The sequence below is a fragment of the Lemur catta genome, chromosome 17 (genome assembly GCF_020740605.2).
Source record: "Lemur catta isolate mLemCat1 chromosome 17, mLemCat1.pri, whole genome shotgun sequence".
NCBI classification, from domain to species: domain Eukaryota; kingdom Metazoa; phylum Chordata; class Mammalia; order Primates; family Lemuridae; genus Lemur; species Lemur catta.
This window is the reverse complement of record NC_059144.1, coordinates 27,156,630-27,183,100: the sequence shown is the minus strand read 5'-3', so window position 1 is coordinate 27,183,100 and position 26,471 is coordinate 27,156,630. Positions and strand designations below refer to the sequence as shown.

Sequence of the window (26,471 nt, the reverse complement as noted above, 5' to 3'; positions counted from 1 at the left end):
GCCCTCTGCAACTGTACCCTTTTTAAAAAACTAACTCCTTCCAATAAAATTTGACATAGAAACCCAACATATAAAAGCGATAGCAGATTTGCTCGGGTTGACTACAGAACCAGGGGTCTGTAATGGGCCCAGCATGCACCCTGCCCGAGGCACTCCATTCTAATGGCTTTGTCTGTTGGGTTTAAGAAAAGGTGGAGGGCACCGCGCTGAGCTGAGCAAACCAGGGATCTCTGGAATCAGATGAGAATCGCAGTAATAAATGACAAAGAGGCTATGGATTTGAAAGGCCAAGTGTTCACACCAAGGAAGTGTCATTACATTTTCACACGGGACGAAAAACAGAAGCTACATGACTGTCCTCGGTGTCTCTAATGGGCCTTATGCTTATTCCTGCATCATGGCACCATGATACTTAATACTTCATAGCATTGAGTTGCATGTGTGTGTGTGTGTGTGTGTGTGTGTGTGTGTGTGTGTATGTGTGTGTATGTCTTATTGCCCAGGGCCTGGCACATAGTAGGTGGTCAATAAATGTCTTCTGAAGGAATGAATGAATGACTAGAAGGGCAGGTAGACAGAGTGGGAAATTTAGGGGCTTTTGGGGCAATAGGGACATTACTCTCGGCCTCCTCATGACCCTTTTACCTGTCCAAAGTTCCAGCCAATCATGTTAATTCGATTTGTGCTTCCCACATAGATGATGCCGGAGTCTTCCTGGACGTATTCTTGTCTCTCAGTGTGGTTACTCAGAAAAACACTATCCACTGTTTGACACAAAAAGCAGACACCAGAGACTAGAATCCTACAAAGGATATAGAGGTCAGTCCTCCTCCCACTCTGGGACTGGCCTGGGGTTGGAGCAAGCGCCACCTTGAGCCCTTCTGGGCTGGAATGCTTCCAGCTCTAATTGTGGGGACTGTGAGCTAGAAAGAGAAGCTGGGATGACCTGAGGGTCAGAAAATGAGACCCCGGGGCTGAGACACGTGCTCCTTCTTGGGGGAAGCTGTCTCCACGCTGCAGAATTGTACGGTAGGCATTGTCCCTTAAAATTAAGCATACTATGCAATTTGTAAAAGCGCCATGTGATCTCCACAATAGTTGCAGAGGAAACAGCAGGATGTCCATTGAATGGAGAGGAATCTGCGGCTCAGAGGGACAGAGTGGCTGCCCAGGCTCAGACAGCTGGTTAAGTGGCAGAGCTTCTGACTTCTAGCTTCTGTGCTCTTTCCACAGCCCACACAGTTTCCCTAATCAAAGCCGGGCCTGGGAAGATCGTCCCCCCACCTCCTTTCCTGGGACGTTGCTTGGGTCAGGGTTGGGAGCGTGGGTGGCCAGACACCTACCGTTCACCCAGGGATTAAAGAGCAGAATGAAGTCCCCCAGTTTCACAGAGGCGATGCCGGCCTGGGAGGAGATCTGGACGCTCATTGCGTAGCGTCCGATGGGTGCGCTGGCAGGACTGGAGATGGCGATGGTCAGGTTATTGCTGCTGCTGTCCTTGAGCACTGCGCTCCAGCCGCCACTGCTCCCGTTGGACAGTGGAAACACGGCCTTCGTCATGGCCGGCTGTGAGGGTTGCGGCCCTGGAAGGAAGACAGAGGGTGAAGGTCGCACTGTGGGGAGAGATCAGGTTCCAGCAACCCTCTCCCCACCCGGGGACATCATCCAATGAAGCACCACATTGTAGCGCTGGAAGTAACAGGAGTGACCGTGAAGACTAAGTCTCGGGCTCAGAGACGGACAGCAACTTGCCCAAGGTCACACCAAATCAATGACAGACCCGTGATCCCAGGACGGTCACCATCACCCCCCGGAATGCACAGCCCCAAGGCCTGCTCAGGCATATGTGTGTGCTTGGGGGTCGGGGGTGTGGAGCAGCTACCTGTGGAGACCGTGAACTCCAGTCTGTCTCTAGAGCTCAGACTTCCGCTCATGGTCAGTACGATCTCGAAGGTCTGGCCTCTCCGCACGATGAGCTCCCGGCTGGAGAACTGGTCCGTGTGATGTGCCCGCCGGTTGGAGCTTACCTGCCAGTTGGTATTCTGGACTTGTAAACCTGTGAGACAGAAAGGAGAAGCTCAAGTCCTGGGAGGCGAGGAATGGTGAGTGGGGAAGGGGTGTGAGTTACCAGAGCGGGCAGCAGTTACCCCGCTGGGGTAAGGCGGGTCAGGGCAGAGACAAACTTCTAGGAAGAGTCGCATTAAAATCCAAAGACCCTGATCCCGCAGAGCAAGAACATCGCAACCTGTTCCCATTCAATCTTTCAGACTCAGATGCGCCAACTCACATGATGTGAGATCACAGACAGCTGAACACCTCGCCATGCTGTTCCCGCTGCCAAGAGTGTCCTTCCCCCTCCACCTGGTGAATGTCACTCAGCCTTTAAGGAACAGGCCAAATGCTCAGTGAAGCTTCACCCAGCCAGCCAGGAGAACAGTGTCACCAGAGCACCTGTGTTGTCCACATGTAGCATCTCTCATTGCCTTGCAGGTAGGGGCTCCAACCGAAGTCGGGGGGAGGAGGACACTTCTAACTCCGCTAGCCTGGTTTGGCTTGTTTTCTTGTCCCCTTGGGTCTCCTCAGGCACTAAGAGCCTTTCAGCTTTCCAGCGTCCAGTGAACACTTCCTTATGTGTCTTTTACCTCCTCTGTGTTTGCGGCACCTTGGCGTTGGCCTGGGCCGCTGGTGCTGGGCAGGATAGCTGTGACTATGAGCTGCATTTCTAGGCCCAGAGATTAGGAAATCCCTGGCCCAGAGGGGACTTGCAAATCCTCACTGACAAGAGCTGTATATAAGAGCTGGTCGAAGGCCATGGAATCACTGGATCAGACTGTAAGGACAACTGTCTCAAAATCCACCTCCCATGACTGCTTCTCACATGACAGTGGAGGTGACGGAAGCTAAACTGGGAAGGGTTTATGAGAGATGCCACCATGTATGAGGAATGCCCATATAAACCTTTTGGAAAATCTTCCTCCGAGTTTTGTCTGAGAGTCTGCATTCCCCATTCCTCTGCAGACCAAACTGGTCTCAACAATGATGAGAGTGTGATGGAACATCCCAGTGCCAGACACGACTCTTTTTTATCCACGTCTGTCTCTCTTCATCAAAACTTGCCTTCTTGATCTTTCTATTCCAATGCCTAGCACACTGCATGAGTGGATTAGGATAGAGAAATGAAGGAAGGAAGGAATAAATGAACAAAGAAAGAAAGACAAATGTCAGGAGATGACCATCACGACTATAGCTCAAAGGTTAGTCCATCAGACAAGGTGACTGAGGCATTCATCCAATACCCCCCTGCAGAGCACCGAGCACTGTAGGACACTGTGTGAAATGTACTTGTAACTCCCAAAGAGCTTCCGCACTGGGTAAGACGAGGATAAGTGGTCATGAATGATGGAGTGGGGCAAAGCCAGTCTCCCCCAAGGAAAAGTGCATGACGGATGCAGGCAGGAAAAAAATCACGTTCGGTTGCAGGGATCAGAAAAAGCTTCATTGACAGTGCTGGGCCTTGAAAGGAGAGAGAATTTTGTCTGCGGTTTAGACAACGGGAAGAGAGGGGCCGGGGCACAGGAGAGTGAGGTATGTTATTCGGCACAAGGAGAGAGAAACGTGAGACAGGACTGGGGAGGGGACTTCCAGCCAAGCAGTGCTGGAGACTGGGCAGAGGGTCCCCAGAGGTGCTCTCTTGGGTAAAATACAGGCCGTCTGGGTGGTGAGCCAAACCTGCGACTGGAGAGAGGGGCTCAGGAGGTGAGCTTGCCACCAGCTCAGGGTACCAAAAGTCCACTCATTCATACATTCACTCATTCATTCATGCAACAAATATTTATTGAAAGAGTAAAATTAACATGTTTTAGTACAAATTCAGGGAAATGAAAATATTCATGCAATCAACAAGAATCTGTTGAATGGGGGGAAGAAAAAAGGGAGAGGTGGACAGAGGGAGAGAGGGATGGAGAGTGTTCCTGTGCATAAATATCCAGAGGAGACAGCCCGGCTCTCAGACCTCTGGCAGTATTGAGCCCCAATAGCTTGTACGGCTGGGTTGCTAGAGGCCAGCTCACTCTATGGCCCCGGCTTTTTGAACCCTGCCTCCTGCCAGCCTTGCCCACTACCTTCTGGGCATCCCAGCCAGTTGTGATTCAGCAGAGCTTTACTCTCTCATTGCAGGAAAAAAATAAGGGCTCCATGGAACACACGAGCCTCCCCAGAGATTCTCCATCCCACACGCCCCCCCGCCCCAAGGATGCATCTCCTTCTCCAGGTGAGGGTCACTATTCTAGACTGTGAGCTCTTTATGTGCAGAAAGCATGCCCCCCGATGGCCGTCTGCCCAGCACAGGGGTAAGGAGAGATGTGGGATTCGGCATCTCTAGCTGGCACCTGCCTCCCCGCCACGGGCCCACACACTGCTGTGCTCCCCTACTGTGTGCTGTGGCTGTGCCAATAGTACAGGTGTCTCCCAGCCACCCCAGAGACCAGCAGCTTGTCCTTAGGGAGAGTGACAAAGGAAAGGCTGAGTTCCACGGTGCCCAGGTTGTAGAGACACTGTCCCTCCCACTAGGGACACCTGCGGAAAGGAGAAGAGCACTTTCCACGCCCCCCTTCGGATGGTGGTGACGATCATATCAGTAGCTAAAGTCTACTGGCATCTGTGTGACAGTTGGCATGCAAAGTGTTTGCCTGCTTTAGTCCATTAACCTCGGGATGCTGGCACTGGGTCATGGTCACCACACTCCCGGGTGGAGGACTGCAGGCTCCAGAGCCCACACTCACCAGCTCTGCCTCTCCTGGCACCCAGCATGAACCTGGCAGTGACAAGGAGCCCCGCTCCCCATTAAGGTGGCTGCGGGATACCCAAGGCTGCTCTGAGCTGGGGGGAGGGAAGAGTGGGACTCACATCTGTCATCAGCCTGTCTTATGTCAACTGCTATGGACAGTATACAGAACACTTTATGTATGTCATCAATGCATTCTTTCAACAGGAAACTGAGGCTCAGAGAGACAAAGTACCTTATCTGAGGTCACATACCCAGTAATTGGCAGAGCCGGGATTCCGAAGCCAGGTGTGACATAATAAACCATATATATTTTGTCTCTGCTTTTCACTGACAGGCAGCTCCTAAAGCCTTTGGAATCTTCAAGATGATGAGTGTCTTTCTGTATGCTAATGAGATGACTGGTACTGGAGGCTCCTGGATCACTTCCGGATGTGGTTGCCAGGGGAACCGACCACAGGATTAGGGGTTTGGAACTTTCAGGCCCATCCCCCCTCCCCACCTCTGGCCTGGAGATTGACTTAACTACCAGTGACTGCCCATCAGTCAATCTCCCCTATGTCATGAGGCCTCCATAAAAACCCAAAAGGACGGGTGTGAAGAGCAGGGAGGGTGGCACACAAGGGGAGGGCACGAAGGCTCTGCGCCCCTCCCCCATGCCTTGTCACATGCTTGTCTTCCATCCGGCTGCTCCTGAGTTGTATCCTTTTCTAACCAATGAGTAATCTGTTTTCCTGAGTTCTGTGAGCTGCTGCACCAAGTCTTCAAACCTGAGGAGGGGGTGGTGGGAATCCCTGATGTATATCAGGTTGGTCAGAAGCACAGGTGACAACCTGGAGGTGTGACTGCTGTCTGAAGTTGGGGGCAGTCTTGTGCGACTGGGGGTGCGTGCTAACTCCGAACAGTCAGTGTCAAAATTGGGTTGAAACTTGCAGGACAGCCAGTAAGGGTCCACTGAGAATTGCAGAATTGCCTGGTGTGGGACAAATCCCACACCTTTGTGGCTACAGTATTGAGAGCGGACTGGAAATAAAAATAGTGTGTCCTTTTCACCAGGCCTTGCTGATGCTACCCTGTCACCGTGGTCTGCAGTCTCCCCCTGGAAGGAGGTTCCATGCAGGGGGCATCGTAGGTGGTGAGGGGCCCTCCTGATGCAGCCTTGCCCCCCAGCAGAGAGCAGAGAGTGAGCCCCTGGAGGGAAAAGGAGGTGGCTCCCAAAAGGGAGATCTCAGGGGAGGTGGACACAAGGGGGCTGCCTGCCTTTGCACCCCCAAGTGCAGGCTGAGTGCATGTCCGTAAAGCTTCTGATGTGCTTTCAAAATCTTCCTCCTTCCACTTGATGCCTCCCTCAGTCACTGCCGCACCCCAAAGCCTAGGCTTGGCTCTGCCAGTCCCCAAATCAAGGATCTGGTGATCCCGTCTGTGGATTAGCTGGTGCACTTTGCCCCCTCAACCCCCTGCCCTTGACATGGCCCTGGTCACAGCCCACTCTGTCAGGCTGTGCAGGCAGGGAGAGGGGGAGAAGGCACCCAGCCGCTTCCGTTTAGAGCCTCACGTATATTTATGAGCCTCGGGGCTGTTTTCTCACCAGCCCACGTGAATGGAGGAGGTGAAGGGCGAGTGGCACGATTCCTACAGTTGACTCATCGATTTATGCACTTCAAAAACATCAGAGCGAGAAGAAACCTCAGAGACAAATCACATGCTCCTAACCCTCACTCCAGATGTGAGAGGACACAGCCCCGGAGACGATGCACCCACGGTGGACGTCTCTGGACTCTCACTCCAGTGCTCATCTCACGACTCCCCGACACCTCCCTGAGTCCCTGCTTAACTCCAGTGTCAGGCCTGCGGCAATTTCTCAGATGTTTTTCCTGACAACGTCAGTGCCACCAACGATCCCAGTGTGGCCGACTGCTAAGTAAATGTCCATCCCCGTGTTCACACCCTTCTTTCCCGGTCACAACTTCCCCATATTAACACCACCACTTTCCCAGGCTCCTGCAGCCGGATGGTCACATGAGGAAGTTCTGGCCAATGGCTTGTAGGCAGAAGTTATCTATTAATGCATATTAACTTTCAGGAAATTGCTCTCTTTTTTAAAATTAAGGTAATAGTCACACAACAAAAAAATCACCATTTTAACCATTTTAAACTGTACAATTCAGTGGCATTGAGTATACTCATGATGTTGTGCAACCATCACCACTGTCTAGTCCCAGAACTTTCTCATCACCCCCAAAAGAATGCCCCAAACATTAGCAGTCCCTCCCCATTCCCTGACAACCATTCTACTTGCTGTCTCTGTGGATTTGCCTATCCTAGACATTTCGTGTGAATGGGATCACACAATATGTGGCCTTTGGGTCCGACTTCTACCACTTAGCATAGTTTTCAAGGCTCATTCACGCTGGAGGATATAGCAGCAGTTCATTCTTTCTCATGGCTGAATACTATTCCACCTTGTGGCTACACCATGTTTTGTTATGTGTTCATCAGCTGATGGACCCTGGGTTGTTTCCACCTTTTGGCTATTGTGAATAGTGCTGCTATGCACATTTATATGCAAGTAAGTGTTTGAATACCTGTTTTCACTTCTTTTGAGGAAACTTCATTTTAAGAACAGTTGGCAACTGCCCTTTGCCTGTTTTCCTCCCTCTTCACCCAACAGGATGGGTGTGTGGGTACGACCTGGAGAAAGCTCTGCCGGCCACCTCAGACTGGCAGGGCCATGCCCTAGGATGGCAGAGTGGGGGACTGGACCGAGCTGGACCCTGACAATTGCCTTCCCTGCCCAGAACTGCCTCGTCCAGACCTCTTGAATAAGGAAGAAATAAACTTCTTCTTGTTTGTTTTTCTAAGCCATTGTTTTTGAGGGTTCATTGTCAATCACAGCCAAACCTAATCATGTACACCTGTTAACCCCTGCCCACTTATTCTGTGGTCCCCCTTTGGTAGGGCTCGCATGAGAAGCACAGAGAAGACTCCAGACTATGAGAGGGAAGTTGCCAGTCAGCTGTCTCAATCCTTGCTCTGGGATCGAAGCACCTGGAGCAGACAGGTGAGAATGACTCAGTTGTTGGGTGTGAGACTGCGGCTCTCACCTCCTATTCCCGGGAGGACCACCTCATAGAGGAGATGGCAGGTGGCTCAACGTGGCACAGCTGGTACCCCAGTGGCTGGGACTCCCCCAAGCCCTGGCCCACACTCTACTCCCCACATCTCTTCTCTGGACAAAGATGCATTTTTATCTTACAGGCATCTAGAGTTAAGTAGGGCTGATAGAAATACTAAAAGTCATCTAGCTGAGTAGCTTTTGAGCTTTTTTGATGGAGACCACATTAAGAAATCCATTTTAACTGGCACAAAGTTCCGCAAAGCCATTCTGACGATTACTATGTATAGTGTACTCTGATATTTTCTTTTCTGCTTCTTTTTGTTTAAATTGCTGATCACAATCCACTAAATCGATTTCACAACCTGCTAATGGGTGACAACTGGCAGCTTGGAAAACAGTGATGTAATCCAATATTCCCACATTACAGATCAGAAAACTGAGGCCTTGAAAGGGGACGCCATCGACAGAGATCACAGCATCATTTAGAAGCTGATCTTGGCCCAGAAGCCAGGTCTAAGATCCTAGTCACCGAAGGGCTGTGAGTCCTTTTCAATGCCACTCTCCTGCTCCTGCCCCTGGACACAGGGAACATCTGCAGTTCCCGGCTGGCCCCGCCTCTGGCTCCAAGGACACAGGTGCTTTCCTGCTCAGCTCTCACCCCCTTTCCTTTCTTTCTAGGCTGTGCCATCCCTTTTAGCTGCCCCTGCATATTCAGACATTGTCAACCCCTGTGCAGCACAGGTGGCCCAATTTCTTGGCACCCAGGCATGACAGGGGGGCAATGTCTCTGAATTATACTTTCATCACCTGCAGAAAGGGGATAGTGAGACCTGAACATCCTCCCTCTTGGTTTATTGTTGGGATCCAAGATACACTCATTGCTAGCACTGGGGCCCCCAGACATTGCCGGGAACAAATGCCTTGGGATCTCACATACAATGGCAAAAACAACCCAAGAGTAGAGTTTGAGCATTTTATAGGCTGCTATTGAGGACCTCTTATGGGCCAGACACTATGCTAGCATTTCACCTGCGTTGTGCCCTTTAATAGTCACAAAAACCCTATGATGTTGCTATACCCATTTTACAGATGAGGGATTGGGAAGTCCAGTCATGTGAAGTCACTTGCCCAAAATCACACACTCAGGCAGAGTCCAGACTGGAAGCCAATTTTGCCTGACCAGATATGACTCCAAGCTGTCGTCCTGCAGCCAACCAAGCTGGTTGTGGGGCAATGACTTGGGCACAGTGCCCGGAAGCTGCCAGAGAGAAAGGGCCACCCACAACCTACTCCCGCCTGGACAGCCTATGGTCAGGCAGAGAAGAGAGGAAGGAAGGACTCCTCGGCCCACTTCCCTTCCAAAAAGAGAGTTTAAAGTCTCTGAGACAGGCCAGGCGCAGTGGCTCACACCTGTAATCCTAGCACTCTGGGAGGCCGAGGCGGGCGGATTGTTTGAGCTCAGGAGTTCGAGACCAGCCTGAGCAAGAGCGAGACCCCGTCTCTACTAAAAATAGAAACAAATTATGTGGACAGCTAAAAATATATATAGAAAAAATTAGCTGGGCATGGTGGCACATGCCTGTAGTCCCAGCTACTCGGGAGGCTGAGGCAGGAGGATCACTTGAGCCCAGGAGTTTGAGGTTGCTGTGAGCTAGGCTGATGCCACTGCACTCCAGTGCGGGCAACAGAGTGAGACACTGTCTCAAAAAAAAAAAATAAAAATAAAAATAATAAAATCTCTGAGACCAGAGACTCTCAACCCTCCCTGCACAGAAATGTCACCTGGGGAGTGCTATATTGCTCTGAGCTCCATGCCAGACCAATTAAATGAGAATCTCTGTGTTGGGAACAGCGTTGGTATTTTTCTAAAGCTGTCCTGGTGATTTGAGTGTGCAGCCAGGACTGAGACTCGCTACCTTAGGCCCAGATATCATTTACACTTATCAAAGCTCTTCTGCATTAATTATCTCACCTGAGCCGCCCAGCAGCTCCGGGAAGGAGGCAGGGAGGAGTCCTCTGTGCTCTTTTTACAAAGGAGGGAAATAAGGCTTAGAGAGGGGACTCCTTCTGAACCCATCTCTCAGCTCCTACCAAAGACCCTGGGGCCTTGTTCCCTCCACGCCTAAGCGATAGGAAAGGAATTTCCTCACTTCTGCACACACCCAGCCTGGCATGCAGGCCCTGGGGAGGAGGATGGCTGCCAGATCCGCAGAGCTCGGCCCTGAAGGGTGGAGGCAGCATAGGAAGTTACTTGAAGTAAAGAAGAGCAGCACCCAGATACAAGAACTGGGGACTTGGGGAATGTGCGAAGAGGGTTGGGGGTGGACTTGTGCCAGGGAGGCTCTTCATGGAGAGGTGCCCCTGGGAACCTGACCCTAAATGATTAGCAAATGTATTCATCTCATAGGGTTTTGTTTGCTATTTTGGAAGAGGACACTTGAGTGGACAGAAGACGGATAGGTCTGTTGACAACGTCAAGGCGGTCTGCAGGAGGGGCCGCCTCACCCTGCCGTGAGGATGCTGGAGGCAGTTTGCACAGAGCTTTAAGTGTTGGGGGTCCGGAGTCAAGCGGACCCCTGCTCCAAACTTGCCTGTTATTGTCTTTAGGACATTTAAAAAGAACAGGTAACATCTATGGCCTAATGTCTATGGACCAGGCATTCTGAGCACGTTTCATCTTATTTAATCCTCACAGTGACTGTTTGAGTCGAGTGTTCTTATTGTCCTCACATTATAGATGACGAAACTGAACTGTAGAGAAGTTAAGTAATCTGTCAAGGCCACACAACTTTGTAAGTGGTAGAGCTGTGATTCATACCCAGGTCTGACTCCAAAGTCTATGCTTTTAGCCAAATAACTATTGAGTATATGGGGAAACAAAGTCAGAAAGTCAGATTTGAGAACAAGTCTAGTTATTCTCACCAGACTCCAAGACCAATTGTTCTTCCTGACAGGCAATAACATAATCATTTAAGAGCCCAGACTCAGGTCAGAAGCCAGGCTTTCTGGGTTCAAATTTTGACTTTAATAATTACAGGCTGTGTGACCTTCAGCAAGTTACTCAGCCTCTCTGTGCCTCAGTTTTATCCTCTGTAAAATGGACGTAATAATAGGACCTACTTCATTGAGTTGCTCCAGGATTAAGATATTATCTCTACAGCACCTAGGACAATGCACGGTATAGAGTTGGCACTATGTAAATATTGACCATCATTAGTCCTGCACCTCTTTCTAAGTTCAGGAAGTTGAAAGAAGAAAGACAAAATCCTGGGAGGAAAGTTGTATGCCAGGGGATATTACAAAACCTCATAATTCACCCTCCAATCAGCAGGTCCCTTCCTGTTCCTAAGCTATTAATACATGACGCAATGCTCTGTTGAAAGAGCAACAGCTTTGGAGTCAGAAAGGCTTGAGTTCAAGCTCTTGCTTCAACATCTATTGTGTGGCCTGGGCACGTTCTTGACCTCTTTGAGCCTGTTTGTAACACAGACAAAATCGTATCCATGGAGGGATCGTTGGGAGAATTGAGGAAGATAGTTGTGTAATATATGCGTATGGGAGCATCTCCACTGTGCACAGAGGCAAAATCAAGGTTGTTTATTCTACCAAAGTCTTGCTCAGGAAGAAAAGTCAGACCTTTGGTACTAAGTTGGTCAGACGTTAATTAAGGGCAGCTTCTTTTGCCGGATCTATACCAAATGGAAACGTATTTGGTAGCAAAATCTTTTCGCATTCTGGCTTATCAAGTCATGAAGCAAAAACCCAACTAAATTTCAGTCATTTTCAGGGCCCTTCCTATGTGGGACTGAAGCTTTTAAAATACTGCAGGTAAATAAGAATTATAGGCTCAGAGTTGAGGCTCAAAGCAAACATTGACCTTGGGGGCAGGCCTGGGTTCCCTTGTGTAACTGTGGGCAAGTGACCTAACTTTTCTGGACCTCCATTGCATCACTGGCAAATTAGGAGAAACAATATCCACTCCCAGAGAGTTTTGCAAGGGATTAAATGACATAATACACAGCCTACATTCACCGTTTCCTGCTCTTCTCCTATTAAAATGGACTAGACACCTCTCCTTTCCTCTGAGGTTAATCCTGCCTCCTTGCCTTCCAAGAGATGCACCCCACGAGTCATCTTCTCTCTTCTATATCTTCTTTCCACTGCTCTCTTTGCCACGCCATTACACTCATCCCCATTAATGTTTATATAGGTCTAAGTTTCTCCCATTAGGAAAAAAAAAAGGCAGTGTCTCAAATACACATCCTTCAAATTTCTTGGAAGAACTAACCTTCCCTGCTATCCCCATTTTCTCACCTCCTCTTCCTCAATTCTTTCTATCTGTGTTATGCTGACACCCTTCTTTGAAAATGCTTTCACCCAAGCTACCAAAAAGTCCCCTCCAGTAGACAATGTTTATACCTTAATTTATTTGACTATTCTGCAGGATCCACTCTTGTTGGCCATTCCCTCTTTTAAAACATTCTTCCCTGGGTTCCCTAAGGTCTCATCTTCTGACTTTCTTCCTGCCTCTTGGGCTTATTCTTATTCTCCCTTCATAGGGTTTTTCTTCAGAGGCCAAGGCAAGGAGAAATCAGGCTCATGGGAGATATTCCCAAGTAATAATAAGCTATGTTGACTGAGCCACCTCTAAGGTGGATACCACAATAACCCCATTTCAGAGATGAGGAAACTGAGACACACAAGTTAAGCAACCTGCCCGAGACCTCCCAGCTCGTAAGCGACAGATTTAACCCCGAGAGCACCTCTGGACTTGCACTCTTAACCCTCCCAGCTCCCAGGAGCACCATTTGTGGCAGACCCACAGGCCCAGAATGCTACAGGCCCTCTGGGGACTGGGAAATGAGGCCAGAGAAGGTAAGTCCCTGAGGCCAAGGCCAGGGATCTGTCCAGCAGAGTAGTTGGCAGGAAAGCCCATTGCCCCAGTGGGACGGAGTTGTTAGCTCCCAAAACAGAGGTTCTGGTTTTTTGCAGGGAGAGGGCTGGGGTTCAGGTTTGCACATGAGAACTCTGCCTCTAATCCTGAGCCTCTGAGTGGCTTTGGGGATCCGTGTTCTCAGTCTGCACCCTGCCACGCACTTGGTGCAGAAGTGCTGGGCTTTCCTCCACCACACCACCTTCCCTGCCACCCACAGCCCAGGCTGCCCTCCTACCAAGAGGCAGAGTCACTGAACCCCTCGGTGTCCAACAAGAACCTGAAATTAAGAGCTGGACACAGATCTCTTAAGCCACACACATGTGCCTCTCATAGTCCTCAGGGTCACACCTGCCCACACCCACATCTATTTTCCTGTTCCCTCTGCCCAGAACACTCTTCACCCCACAAAACCACTCCAGACCAAATCCAACTCATCATCCATGACCACATGCCATGTACTTCTCAGGGTCTTCCCTGTCCAAAATCCCAGGCAAGATTAATCACCTGCATCCTGTTGGTCCCCACAGCACTTGGTTTGTATTTGTCATGCAGCCTAGGGACAGTCTAACTGGCATGCCACTTCCCTAGGAAGTGGTGCTACCAAGCAGCATCAGACTGAAAGCTCACTGGGGCAGGAACTGCGTCTCATTCCTCTCTGTCTCCCACTGTGCCTAGCACAGCCGCTTTCCTTGGGTGCCCAATCAGTAAATCCATCCATCCAAGAGACATCCACAGGGCACCTCTTGGCTCAGTGACTAGGCGCTGAGCTAGGAACTGCATGTGTGACAAATTTAAAGAACTGGGGCTGGGCGCGGTGGCTCACGCCTGTAATCCTAGCACTCTGGGAGGCCGAGGCGGGTGGATCGCTCCAGGTCAGGAGTTTGAGATCAGCCTGAGCAAGACCCCATCTCTACTAAAAATAGAAAGAAATTATCTGGACAACTAAAAGGTATATATAGAAAAAATTAGCCGGGCATGGTGGCACATGCCTGTAGTCCCAGCTACTCGGGAGGCTGAGGCAGGAGGATCGCTTAAGCCCAGGAGTTTGAGGTTGCTGTGAGCTAGGCTGACGCCACGGCACTCACTCTAGCCCGGGCAACAAAGTGAGACTCTGTCTCAAAAAAAAAAAAAAAAAAAGAACTGAATGTGTTCACCTGTCTCTCCTCCACCTTTTTAAAAATGGACTTTCTCCCAGCCAGCCATTGCCCTCATTCTGTTGTGACCGTAGAACATTTCTGGTTGTTCATGGAGGCATGAAGAACATGCCTCTGTGGATCATGGGCACCCAGCACACTGGCCTCAGTCGTGTCAAGTGGGGCCGGCTCACGGTGGCAGGATATTCACGTGGGACCACCTAGGTCCGGGACAGGGATAGGGGTGCACACCCTCCCAGGGCTGGACCCGTGCTGGGACCCATCCTCCCCCTGCCCCTGGTTTCCTGTTGTGGAGAGAGAGAAGTCAGTCCTGGACAGAACCTCAAAATCCGTCTATTTCAAGCCCATCATCTTGCAAACCTGAGGCTCAGGAGTGGCAGGGAACACATAAGCGATAGGTGACAAAGCTCAGATGAGGAATGAGGTTCAGGGTTGCTTTCCTATGTCTCAGATGTCACCGCACTCCTGTGTGAGCTCAGCTCTGGCTGCAGGGCACAGTGGGGAGGGCACTGAAACCTAGGTGGGCTCTGCCACAGACTTGCTGTGGGACCTCAGTAAGGCTCTAACCCTTCCCCAGGGAGAGGGAGGTGGGCTAGATGACAGCTAACATCCACTAGTGCTCAGGTCTGCAGGATCCAGAGCTGCTCGTCTTAGCATCCTAGCCGTGCTGTGTGTTCACAGGGGGAAATGGAAGACAGTGGGGGGAGGGGAGGCTAGTTTTTGCAGTCACCTGCCCTGTTCTTTGTGATTTTTGAAGCAGCCAGCATTCGCCTTTCACATCTGGCTCGGTGCTATCTTTGGCAAACCTTCCCGCAGCCCTAACCACCATTCACAATATTTTACAGGTTTAACTCTGGTCTTGTTTGGGTTTGGCGTCCCTGTCAACCCACTAGGTTGACACGCTCACACACGTGACAGATAGTAATTAGCATGCTGCTTAGCAGGGGTGCTGATTAACTCAGCCTAAATCCTCGACAGTAACCACAGAGATAAAGAACCTGCACTTCCTGTTGTCTGTCAGCCCCTTCCCTGGTGCTGCTCACGGGGACCGGGGGACCGGGACATCTCTTGGCACACCTGCTCCTGCTACCAGGGAGGTTTCAACTCATCAGTCACTCACAGAGTGTGGTTTACTCAGGAGCACTCCAACCGTGACGATGGTTTCTTTTAAAGCAACTTACACACTGTCACTCTCTCCCTCCCTTTTAGCTCTGGGATGTGCTTTTCTTTGTCCACACTCCTGATGGCTGGGCAGAGGCACCCTGAGAAACACGAGAACAAGTCCCATCTGGATTGACTTTGTGGGTGGCGGCCAATGTGCAAAAGAAACACCCAGGCAAAGCCTGTCCTCTGTCTAAGGGGACTTGCTTTACCTCCAGCTGCATGGAACACCCTGACCATTACTCGGAGCATACATTCCAGCCATGTACCACCCCCCGGGAATGTACTAGAAGGACCAGACAGCCACAGAGAAGGAGCAGCCTCTGAACAGAACCCTATAATACTAAATGCAGCCTTCAGAGCCCCCAGGGCAGGCAGCCATCCCAGCTGGGCACCATGGCTGGTCCAGGGGAAGCACAGGCTTCCGACAAGAACCTGGTGCAGCAGATGCCACACACTCACCTGCCATGTCTCGCCTTCCTCTGCCTCCTCTCAGGCTCCTCTGGGAAAGGCACTGACAGTGTTGAGAGACGAGAGACAGGGATCGCCTTACCATTTATAGAAGCCTCTCCTACACACCCCAATTAGGATTCTAATGAGGTAGGCGAGGCACCAGGTCATTCCTGTAGTGCCTGTAAACGTTTCACTTACGACATACGCTTGTCACCCAATAGAAGGTCATCATGCTTGTGCAAGACCAGCTTGGGGAGAAGGAGGAAGATAAGAAAAAAACTCGAATAGTTCACTTTTATGATTTCTTAAAAGGATGAACAACTTCCTGGACCACAGGGTTTAGGGAATGAGGTCATACTTTTCTTGAAGTATCTTGGTCAGAGCTGATACTGGAATGTTCTCTCTGGGCCAAAGTAGCATCTCAGGAGAACCCAGAAACAGAAAACTGTGAGGCCCTTTCTCACTACACACATCTGTTAGCAGTTTCCACTCATACAGGGACGGGAGACACATCACAGTCCATTTGCTCAGTGTTGCGGTTCAGCAGAAAGAGCGTTTGATTTAGAGTTAGAAGTCGCTGGTCCTGTTGGTGGCTGTGCTCTGGGCCATCTGTAACCTGGAAGCCTGGAAGCCTCGTTTGTGATTAGGGATAATCGCGTCCACCCCTCTCAACTCACAACGTTGTAGGCAAAATCACACAAGATGATGCAACTAGAAAGTGCATGCATGTATACCATAATGGATTAAACCCAGAGAGCACCTGGAATTGAATGTCAGTTTGATTCCAGATTGGGGGGAAAGTTTTTTTTTTTTTTTCTTATTTTTGAGGCAGGGTCTCCCTCTGTTGCCCTGGCTGGAGTTCAGTGGCAGGATCACAGCTAACTGCAGCCACAAACTGCTGGGCTCAAGCCATCCTCCCACCTCAGCCTCCCGAATAGCTGGGGCTACAGGTACATGCCACCACACTCGGCTAATTTTTTAAAATTTTTTTGTAGAGCGGGATCTTGCTAGTTGCCCAGGCTGGTTTTGAACTCCTGTCCTCAAGTGATCCTCTCACCTCGGCCTCCCAAAGTGCTGGGATTACAGGTGTGAGCCACCGTGCCTGGCCAAAACTGTTCTTTTCAATGGGGCAGGAGGCCCAGCCCCTGACCCTCTGGTTCTGCCACGTGCTCTCGGACTGCAGGGCAAGTCACTGACGCTCTCTGGGCCCAGCTCCTACATCAGTTAAAAGGAAGGACATGGAAGTGGGGAGAAGCTCTGACATTTTACACTTTTGTGTTTGCTTTTTTTGTTTTTAAGGGAGTATGTTTTTCCAAAGATCCTGTTAGGGATATTTACAAGTATCAAGGGTTCCTGTGATAGACAAGGGAGCTAATATTTTTAAAAAGTAATGCTTCAAGGACTCACGACAGAATAGACACTTCCCAAGGCTTCCGCCAGCCTTGGAGTGGGGAAGGAAGACCGAGGACCATCACGACAAGGCTGAGTCTTTAGGGAGAAGGTGGGGACGCTGGATCTTGAGAAAGGGAAGAATGAATGGATAGATGGCTTGGGAAATTAGAAAAGAGGAATGAACATCCTTTCTCCATCCTCTGGGCTTCTGTAACAGGACTCTATTACCACGTGTGTCCACTGCGCTGCAAGTATCTCTGTCCGTCCCCATCCCCGGACTGAGCTCCTTGAAGGTACAGGTTGCGTAGTATTCTCAGGACCTGCCACAGGACTTGACACGTGGCAGGAACACACACATTTCTGAATAAGTGACTCAATCAGTCACTGTGAGGGCGGGGATGATCACTGTCGTGGATTTAGTGCTAACTGTGGGCAGGCACTGGCCACACACTTCACACGTACTACCTTTTCTCACCTTCATAGCATCCCTGCCACACAGGTGCTGTTATTATTGCTATCTTATGGGGGGACAAACAGATTAATCTGAGTGTATCCAACCAGGAGATTCATAGCCACATGTAAGTGGCTCTGTTTGCTTAACCTCTGAGGTCAGCCGCCTGCGTGACGTGGGAACTCAGCTCCAAGAGCGGTGGCTCCGCACCCGTGCCAGGCGGAATGGGACCCACTTTGGATCTGGCAGACGACCCAGAAGAGAGCAGAGGGCAGAGAGGAATATGCAAAGAGCACTGGACCCAATTAGAAGGTGCAAGTGTGGTCTTGGCCCCTGCTGTGGCATTAGCTGTGACTCTGGGCAAAGCCCTTATTATTATGCCGAGTCCTGCCAGCAGCCTCGGAGCTAATAGGTGAGTTGAATGGAGGTGAAAATGCTCCGCATGCTCCGCAGTGTGGTGTAAAGAAAGGAGGGGTTTTGCTTATTATTACCGTTGTTGCTGTTGGCCTGGGAGCCAAGAAAAATCAGGTCCTTTCAATGACCCGGCAAAGAAACCCGCAGAGGTGACAGGCAGGCAGGTGGTGGTGCCCTTAGAAAGGAACCTGAGGACACACAGACTTGGTCCAAATGCCAGCTCTGCCAAGTCACCTCACCTGTCGGAGCCTCTGCTTCCTCGTCTGCAAAGCTGCGGTGGAATCGCTTCGAGGATTAAAGGAGACAAGGAGGACTGTGAAGTGCTTAGCGCAGCATCTGACGCTGCCCAGTGTGAGAAGTCAGTATTGATGACATCAGCGTCATCATCCTTCCGGGTCCAGGGTGGCACAGATTTTTCAAGGGGCCCCACAGGTTTGGACTGTGGTGCATGACCACTGACCGTTTGGTCTTCCCTTGGAAGGGTCTTTAGCTGATCAATCTTGACCTTGTGTGGTAGAAAAATACCCCAAGTTGGATTCGGAAGACCTGGATGCAAAGCCAAGCTCTGTAGCTTGGCTGCTACATGACCTTGGCTGAGTCCTTTTACTTCTTTGGCTCTCTGCCTCCTTCTCAGCCTGACCCACACACCTTCCAGGGCTGTAGGAAGGCTCAAAACCACAGTCGCAGGCGCAATGCTCCTCTGTGGGCAGGCTAGGGGCACAGACATCGGGGGCCAGCTTCCCTCCTCCCCTCCACGGCCCCTCCAGCCAGGCTCGCCTGCAGCCTGCAAACCCACCAGCAGCAGGGCCCCGGCAGGAGTTGACTTAATGTTAGCCACTGGGGGATTGCGCCACGGCCGCAGCCACAGCCCCAACCTCCCTGCAGGCGGACTATAATTTGTGCGCTGTGTCACAATTCCAGCTAAATGATTTTCAATTCATGGGTGGAGTCACCTGGCTACACAGGATGAAATTCCTGCTTGGCCACGCTCTGCACCGCAGACTCCAGTGAAGATGGAGCCTGCGAGTGTGGGCTTTTAAAAAGAGAAGCTAATTGATCACTTGCCTTTTTTTCTCCCTCTAATTAAGGGATTTAGGGAAGATTTCACAACATGTGCAGAGGCACAGAATGTCAGGAGAAGTTATCCAGCCCAGACTGTTTTGTAGCAAAAGAATCCTCTTTCCTGACACATTTCTCTTGACAGCTCCACTGATGAGGATTGGACCTCTCAGAGGAGCCCATATTTGAACTTGAGACGCTCTGGCTATAACATTAATTTCTAGGGTGGTTCTGTTTAAGGCCTGTCTTCCCCCATTTCCTATGAGCTCCAGGAAGCCAGGGACTTCTTCCATACGGTTCCCTCCCCAGTGCTTAGCACTGTGTCCAGGGCATGCAGTGGGCTCTCAAGATAATTGGGTTAAAATGCATTGAAGGGACTGGAAAGTTCTTCTTTATTTGAACTGAAAATTTATCTTCCTAGAGCTTCTACCCATTGACCCTCACTGCTGCCCCTACACCCCGTCATTGGGACCCCATAAACCCCTTCACCCAAAAATGACCATCTTCTTTTGGGAGGATTTGATGTGAGTTATTGACAAGCCTCAGCAAACCCAAAGATGCTAACAGTATTTTAAGAAGTTGCTGCAGATTCCTTTGGCCACTGTATTTGTTAATTTCTTGCAATTTGAAGGTACGAATAGGGGTTTAAAGAAAAATCAGTTTTTGTTCTTAAAAAATGCATTTAAATTGTAAACGTCTTTTTAAGCCTTTGAAGTGCCTATGATTCTATATATCTCGTCGCAGACTGGTGTTAATGAGTATATATAACAGTTTAAAAAAAAGTTGATATTTTATAAGCACAGACAATTCTAATGGTAACTTTTGTAGTCTTTACGAATAGACATAAATTGTAATTTGGGAACATAAAAACTACTGAATAAATCATGTGGCCTAAAAAAAAAAAGAAAAAAACAAAAAAGTCTGGCAAACACCATCTCCCTCCCAAAAGTCTTCTCTTTTCTAGGTTAAACACCAGTTTCTTCAACCATTGAAGAAACTGACAAGTCATGATTTGGAAGCTTCTCTGAAAGCTTTAATGACTCCTCATGGGCTCATACGGCCCAAATTCCTTAGTTTGTCAGTCAAGGCCTTCCAGAATATATTCAATCTTAATTGCATTATTTTCTGCTACTCTTGCATGAACTCTCCTACTCAGCAAACTGTGTCTAATCATTTTTCCTAGAGCCCAGCATGATTGTTCCTGCCTGTCTGTAGAACGTGCCTGCCTGGCACACCCACCTTACTCCTTAGGTATCTATGTCTCAACACCACCGAGTCCCAGAGCAAGTCTCTTCTTCTCCTGAGCACTCAGTGGGGTGTTGTGGAAAGAGGATTTGTACCAAAATGAGCAAACCTAGGTTTAAGCCCCAGGGGCACATTCTAACCGCATGAACCACCTTGGGCAAATCACTCACCTTCTCTGAGCCTAAAGTTTCTCCTCTGAAAAATGATGATCCCTGCACCCTGAAGAGTGTCGTGTGGCAGTATGAGATGACATGTGTAAAGTCCCCTTGTAAATAACAAAATGCACTGACTTCCCACCTCTCAGCCTTTCGAACATGCCCTGTGCCATTCATCGGGTGCCCAACAGTACCTGGCCTAGCTCCGTCGGTGCCGTTTCTGTGAACACCCTCGGAGTGCAGCACGTCAGGAGGGGAGTGTGCGTGTCCATGTGGCTGGCCACCGTTCCTGATGCTAAGCTCTGTGCTGAGTTCCAGTCCTCCCTGGGAGACAGGTATTACCTTTCCATTTTATAGATAAGAAACCAGAGGCTTAGAGAGGCTAAGTAACTTGGCAAGGTGACACAGCTAACAAGTGGCAACAGCTGGACCTGAACGCAGGTCTGTCTGACAGCAGAGACCCTGGTCACAACCGCTGTGCCTCACTGCCTCTGGTGAGTCCTCAGGGAGGCTCACAACTGGGTCTTTTTTGTGTGTAGGGGGGGAACTGTTCTTACTGATTCTGGTGATGATGGTATTACTAATTCAGGGCTAATCATGAAGGCAGGGCCCCTCGGGGACTAATATCAGAGCCTCAACTTAATGGGTTTATGCCCAAATTTTCCACTTCTGCCCCCAAAACAAAATGGCTGCTTGTATGAAGTGCTGTGCGCACGAAGAGGCACCCAGCCCTCAAGGGACAAGCAGCAAGGGAGCTTGAAAGACAAACTGCAAACAACGAAAAAGAGGTGCATGCCACTCGCAGAAAGAATTCAGAGGAGTGACTGGTGCTGACTACAGAGACAGGGAAGGGCTGTTCATTGAGGACGGGCATTTCAGGCAAACTCTGAAGGGAAAGACCATAACAGAGGCACGCAGGCAGGAGGAAGGGGGAGGGAGGGAGGGGGCAGCCCAGCCCCGGGAAAGACTGCCCATGAGTTTATCTGGAGAACTCAGTTTCTGGGGACCGTGGGAAAGGGCTAGACAGGTCTGGCTCCACCCTTACCCCTGATGTCGGCTCTTGGTCCTCAGGCATCCGGAAGGTAGAGCAGCCCCAGCCCACCGCGGGTCCAAGGTCTCTTGATGGGAGGATGGGTTTATCCACCAAGTTGTCAAATCGGCCATTTGTGAGCATGCAGCAGAGAAACCAAACATAGGGGACAAAAAAACCCCACAGCCCACCACCTGTGGCCTCTGAGGCCACAACCTGGAAGGCCAAGGTGTGGTTTGCATAAGAGCACACCAGGGAACGGCACTGACAAAGGGCAGGTCACTGGGACTGCGTAAGTCCCAGTGACCAGAGAGGTCATCCAGCCCAACTTCTGCGCGTGTGTGATAAGGAAACAGAGCTCTGCAGAGAAATGATTTGCCTATGATCACAGAATAACCTGAATCCCGGAGCTGGAAGATAATTTAGGTGTCATTTTGTCCAACTTCCTCCTTTTCCTGATGGGAACACTGATGTCCAAATCACCTGGAACTAGACTGCAGCTTTCCAGGTCTCAGAACCCTACTCTTTCTGCTATACCTGTTTAGTCATTTCCTTCTCTCAGTTGAAAACCATATCTTAGAAAGGCCTATGGGGCCAGGTGTGCACAGTTAGAGAAATATATTTTGATGGTATTGATAGCAGCATATGTGATTATCAACATCGTTAAGCATTTGTACAATAATTACAAAACTCGCTTTTATAGTCACCATCTCACCTGCTTTTTACGAGGTCCCAAGGAAGCAGATATTACTTAATAGTGGACCTGCCATTCTACAGGGGAGAAAATCAATGCCAAGATAGGTTGTCAACTCTTTAAAGGGTGTAAGACCCTATTTTATTAATGTTTTTTAGGAAAAAGAAAAAAGAAAACTTACTTTTCTGCTTTTCTTTCTTGTTACATACTTTATGCATATTCATTATAGACACTAGAAAATACAGCCAAACAAAACCAGAGAATGCAAACCATTTGTGTTTTGTTACATGAAATTCTAGGCCTTTCAAGTTCCTAGACTGAGATCTAAAACTTTGGATTCCAATTTCATGTTCCTTCTCCTCCACCTCATGTTAGGGATAAATAATAAATGAATTTCAGGGGAAAAAATTTCAAAATCACATGTGTGCTGCATGCTTTATAGTAACTTGTACATACAGTGCTTTGTTTACTTTTGCTATCTGGCAGTATCATTTATTAAGAAACTTAAAGGCTTAGGAAGGGGTGAAGGGCTGTCTAGGAGAGTGTGATAAATGGGGAAGGCATGGGCTGGCCCGGGAGTCCGATGCCTCTGAGAGCCCTCTCTGACCCACACCTCGTGGTTCACCCACAGTTAGATTTGGAACGAGGTGCTTCCTCTCTGAGCCATTTTTTCAGTTTAGTGGTATGAGAATCGAGATGGCTGGTTTACACTACCCTATCTCCAATGGCTCCCCTCCCATGGTGGCTGAAGAATAAATAGATTTTCCAGTGATGTCTCAAAGAAAAAAAAGGCTTGAGAGAAGGGAAAAGAATTTCTTCTGGATTCCATTCATCCATCCACCCAACATTTATTATGTCATTATTGGCAAGGCTCTTTTAGACAATTTGAGAAATTAAAAACTGAACACATTGTATGGAGGGCAATCTGGATGAAAACCTGTAAAAGTGTATCCATGCTAGTGCATATGCTAGGATAATCCCTAAAATTTGTTAAAGAAGTATTTTGGAAAAATGTAAATGCTCAATAACAGGATATGTATTACAGTGTGACAAAACCACACATAATCTATGCAGGTATTAAAAAGTATGATGTAAATATCTTAATTATGACACCGAAAGATGTTCATGATATATAAAGAAAAAGAAATTGCATGTATCAATGAACATATTTAAATAAATATATATGAATGTGATACATATATGCACACTTGCTCTCACAGAAAACAATGTAAAAAGCTATATACTAGACTATGAACAGTAGTCTACGTGGTGTGATTAAAACATAATTTTTATTTTATTCTGTATGTAATTCTACATTTCTTCTCAATTTTTATGATAAGCACATATCGTTATAATCAGGAAAAAAATTTCCATTTAAAAATAACCCTATTAACACATAAAATGTTATATATTATAATTAAAAATAGGTTTAAAAACTTTATGTATAGTATGATTCAATTTTGATATATCTTTATAGCAAATATAGGAATTTTAAAAGTCTAGAATGTCATACAACAAAATACAAATGGTTTGTATTCCCTGGTTTGTTTTTGTTTTTGTTTTGTTTTGTTTGGGGGGGGAACAATTTGGTAATATTTACTAAGGGCATACCTTATGACCAGCAATACTACTTCAAGACACATACTCAAGAGAAATGTTCATCAAATAACATACAAAAAAATGTTTATAGCAGTGTTATTGATTGTAGTTATAAACTGGACTGATTTTTTTGGCTGCATCTTCTTGTGGTTTATAATGAATATACATATATGATATAACAAGAAAGAAAACTTTCTTTTTCTAAAAAAGTATTAATAAAATACTTTTTATTTACTTATGATGCAACAAATAAATAAATAAATAAAATATAAAATAAAATCAATTAGGGTCTTGCCTTTTAAGAGTTGAAAACCTAAAAGTGGAGACGAGAGCAAGAATGCACATATTCAAGAGGGCTCAGAAGTTTCACCTACTGAACTGAGAAAAGATTCATGGAAGAGACAGTATCTGGGCCAGGCCTTAAAAGACAGATATGAATAAAGAAAAATTGGAAGAAAGGGCAGGAAGCAGCAAAATGTGGGTATGTCCAGGAAACAGCACATCTAAGGGGGGACTGATGGCAGGTGAGCAAGTCCCCCGATTAGCCACCTGCTACTCCATAGCTTCTCAAAGCCCTCCCATATCTTCTCAAATAAGGCAGCTATACACAGGTGCAAAGGGTGCATTTTCCATTCTAACTTGATCTTATTACACATTGAATGAGGTAAATGCAAATGAATTCAGCACTAGAGGACTTTAGGGGATTATTTTAAAGTGTGGGAATTAATTGGCTGTTAGTCGGATTTGATTGGGAATGTTGGTCTTCACCGAGAGGACCCAGCGCTGAAGCTTCTTTCATGCTCAAGGACAAAGTAGGAGTTTCCCACACAGTAGATTCAGATTTCAATTTCGTGCGTCCATAAAGAGAGCTATAAATTTCAGAGGGCGAAGGCTTGTCCTGGCATAGCATGGGCCTTCACAGCAAGGAAGTTAATAACTAAACTGGAAGAGTGACTTCCACATGACATTCTACTGGGAGACGGTATGGGTGACAGGACGCAAGAGGCGATCTGGGAAATGCCCCTGGTCACGTAATGCCCCTGGAACGCAAAAGTCTGGAAAGTCCAAACAACGCTTGCTCTTAGAGTGGTGGCGATATTTATAGGACTTGTGCACGGGAAACATGAGAGGAAATGGAATTATTCATCCAAGTTAATTATAACATGAGACCAAATAAAGGCGTTCCCAGCCACTGTGTGTGACCAACAGGCCCCAAACACTTGATTTCTCTCTCAATCTCTCTTTTTTTTTTCTTTTTGAGACAGAATCTTGCTCTGTCTCCTGGGCTAGAATGCAGTGGCATCACCATAGCTCGCAGCAACCTCAAACTCATAGGCTCAAGCAATCCTCCTGCCTCAGCCTCCCCAGTAGCTGGGACTACAGGCATGCACCACCATGCCCAGCTAATTTTTAAATTTTTTTTATTCTCACTACATTGCTCAGGTGGCTCTTGAACTCCTGGCCTCAAGCCATCCTCCCACCTTGGCCTCCCCAAATGCTGGGACCTTCTCTTGACCTTCTGGCTTGCAATAAAGTGGCTGGGAGGATTTCCTCTGGCTCAGAGTCTCTACCCTCAGCAATTACATCTGGGTGAAATTGGAGCTCTAAATTAGATACCTGGGGCCCTAGGGTCTAGTTCTGGCTTTGTCACGAACTCACTTGGAAACCTTGGGAAAGGAGGAGTTTGGTTTGAATCAGTAGGTCACAGCCTTTTCTTCATGTTCTACACATGCTCACGAAAACCACCTCTCATTAGCCACAGTCATCGTCAATGAGCACGAGCACCTCTGCCCATTTCCCAATCCTTACTGAGAATCTCTGAACAAGATGGTCTCAATGTGTTGCACACATCCTTCCCTCAACTCGTAAGTTGTAGGATTCCAGATTTAAATTATCATCAAAAGAGCTTTGAAAAAAATAGGCTCCTACACAACTATGCTTTTATATATTAATACTTAGACAATATCTGGAGAGATATAAAAGAAGGCCGGTGCAGTGTCTCATACCTGTAATCCCAACACTTTGGGAGGCCAAAGTGGGAGGATTGCTTGAGCTAGGAGTTCAAGCCCAGCCTGAGCAACATAGCAAGACCCTGTCTCTGTGAAAAATAAGGAAAATGAGCCAGATGTGGTGGTGCACATTTGTAGTCCCAGCTACTCAGAAGGCTGAGGTGGAAGGATGGCTTGAGGCCAGAGGTTGCAGTGAGCTATGATCATGGGTCACTTGATCACAGCCTGGGCAACAGAGCAGAACCCTGTCTGCAAAAAAAAAAAAAAAAAAGGAAGGTTTAAAAGAAGATGCAAACACTAGTTTTCTCTGAAGAAGGGACCTAGGAGCCTGATGGTTAAGGAAACAGAGAGACTGACTTTTCACTGTATACCCTTTTTTTTTTTCTGAAGACATACTAGGTTAGGAATTTCATTTGATTGTGTGTCACAAAGACCTGAGGGATGGTGACTTAAGCAAATGAGAGGTTTTATTTTTCTTGTTAAAGGAAAAGTCTGGGCAGGCTGTGCAGAGCTGGTACAACATTATGAGGGGCCCAGGCTCCTTCCAGCCCTCTGCTCCATCTCCTGAGATTGTGGCCTGTCTCTGGCCTCAAGCTCCCAGACAGCTGCTCTGCCTCCAGGCGGGACCCCTGTGTTTCAGGCAAGAAGGCAGGAGGGCAGAGAGCATTGCCAGCTGATTATGGCCCCTTGAAGGAGCTTTCCTGGGAGCCCATGTCAGTGACTTTTGCTTACGTCACAGTTCTGCTCAGAAATGGGTGGTGCTGCTCCCTCTAGCTGCAAGGGAGGCGGGGAAATAGCGTTTTCTTACTGGGCATATT

The 26,471-nt window shown here is 48.3% G+C and overlaps 1 protein-coding gene across 1 annotated transcript in view; it reads right to left on the bottom strand.

The window, feature by feature from the left end:
• TGM3 (transglutaminase 3) overlaps positions 1-26,471 on the bottom strand; it is a 64,562-nt gene that overhangs the window by 25,732 nt on the left and 12,359 nt on the right. The window contains exons 6-18 of the mRNA XM_045528432.1: positions 21,367-21,567; positions 20,516-20,552; positions 18,511-18,646; positions 17,599-17,690; positions 10,064-10,122; positions 9,082-9,159; positions 5,856-5,974; positions 4,689-4,878; positions 4,432-4,565; positions 2,307-2,380; positions 1,883-2,077; positions 1,344-1,583; positions 646-764 (exon numbers count right to left, since the gene is read on the bottom strand). Of these exons, the coding sequence (XP_045384388.1) occupies positions 646-764; positions 1,344-1,583; positions 1,883-2,077; positions 2,307-2,380; positions 4,432-4,565; positions 4,689-4,878; positions 5,856-5,974; positions 9,082-9,159; positions 10,064-10,122; positions 17,599-17,690; positions 18,511-18,646; positions 20,516-20,552; positions 21,367-21,567 (1,674 nt within the window). The remainder of the gene's footprint in view (positions 1-645; positions 765-1,343; positions 1,584-1,882; positions 2,078-2,306; positions 2,381-4,431; positions 4,566-4,688; positions 4,879-5,855; positions 5,975-9,081; positions 9,160-10,063; positions 10,123-17,598; positions 17,691-18,510; positions 18,647-20,515; positions 20,553-21,366; positions 21,568-26,471) is intronic.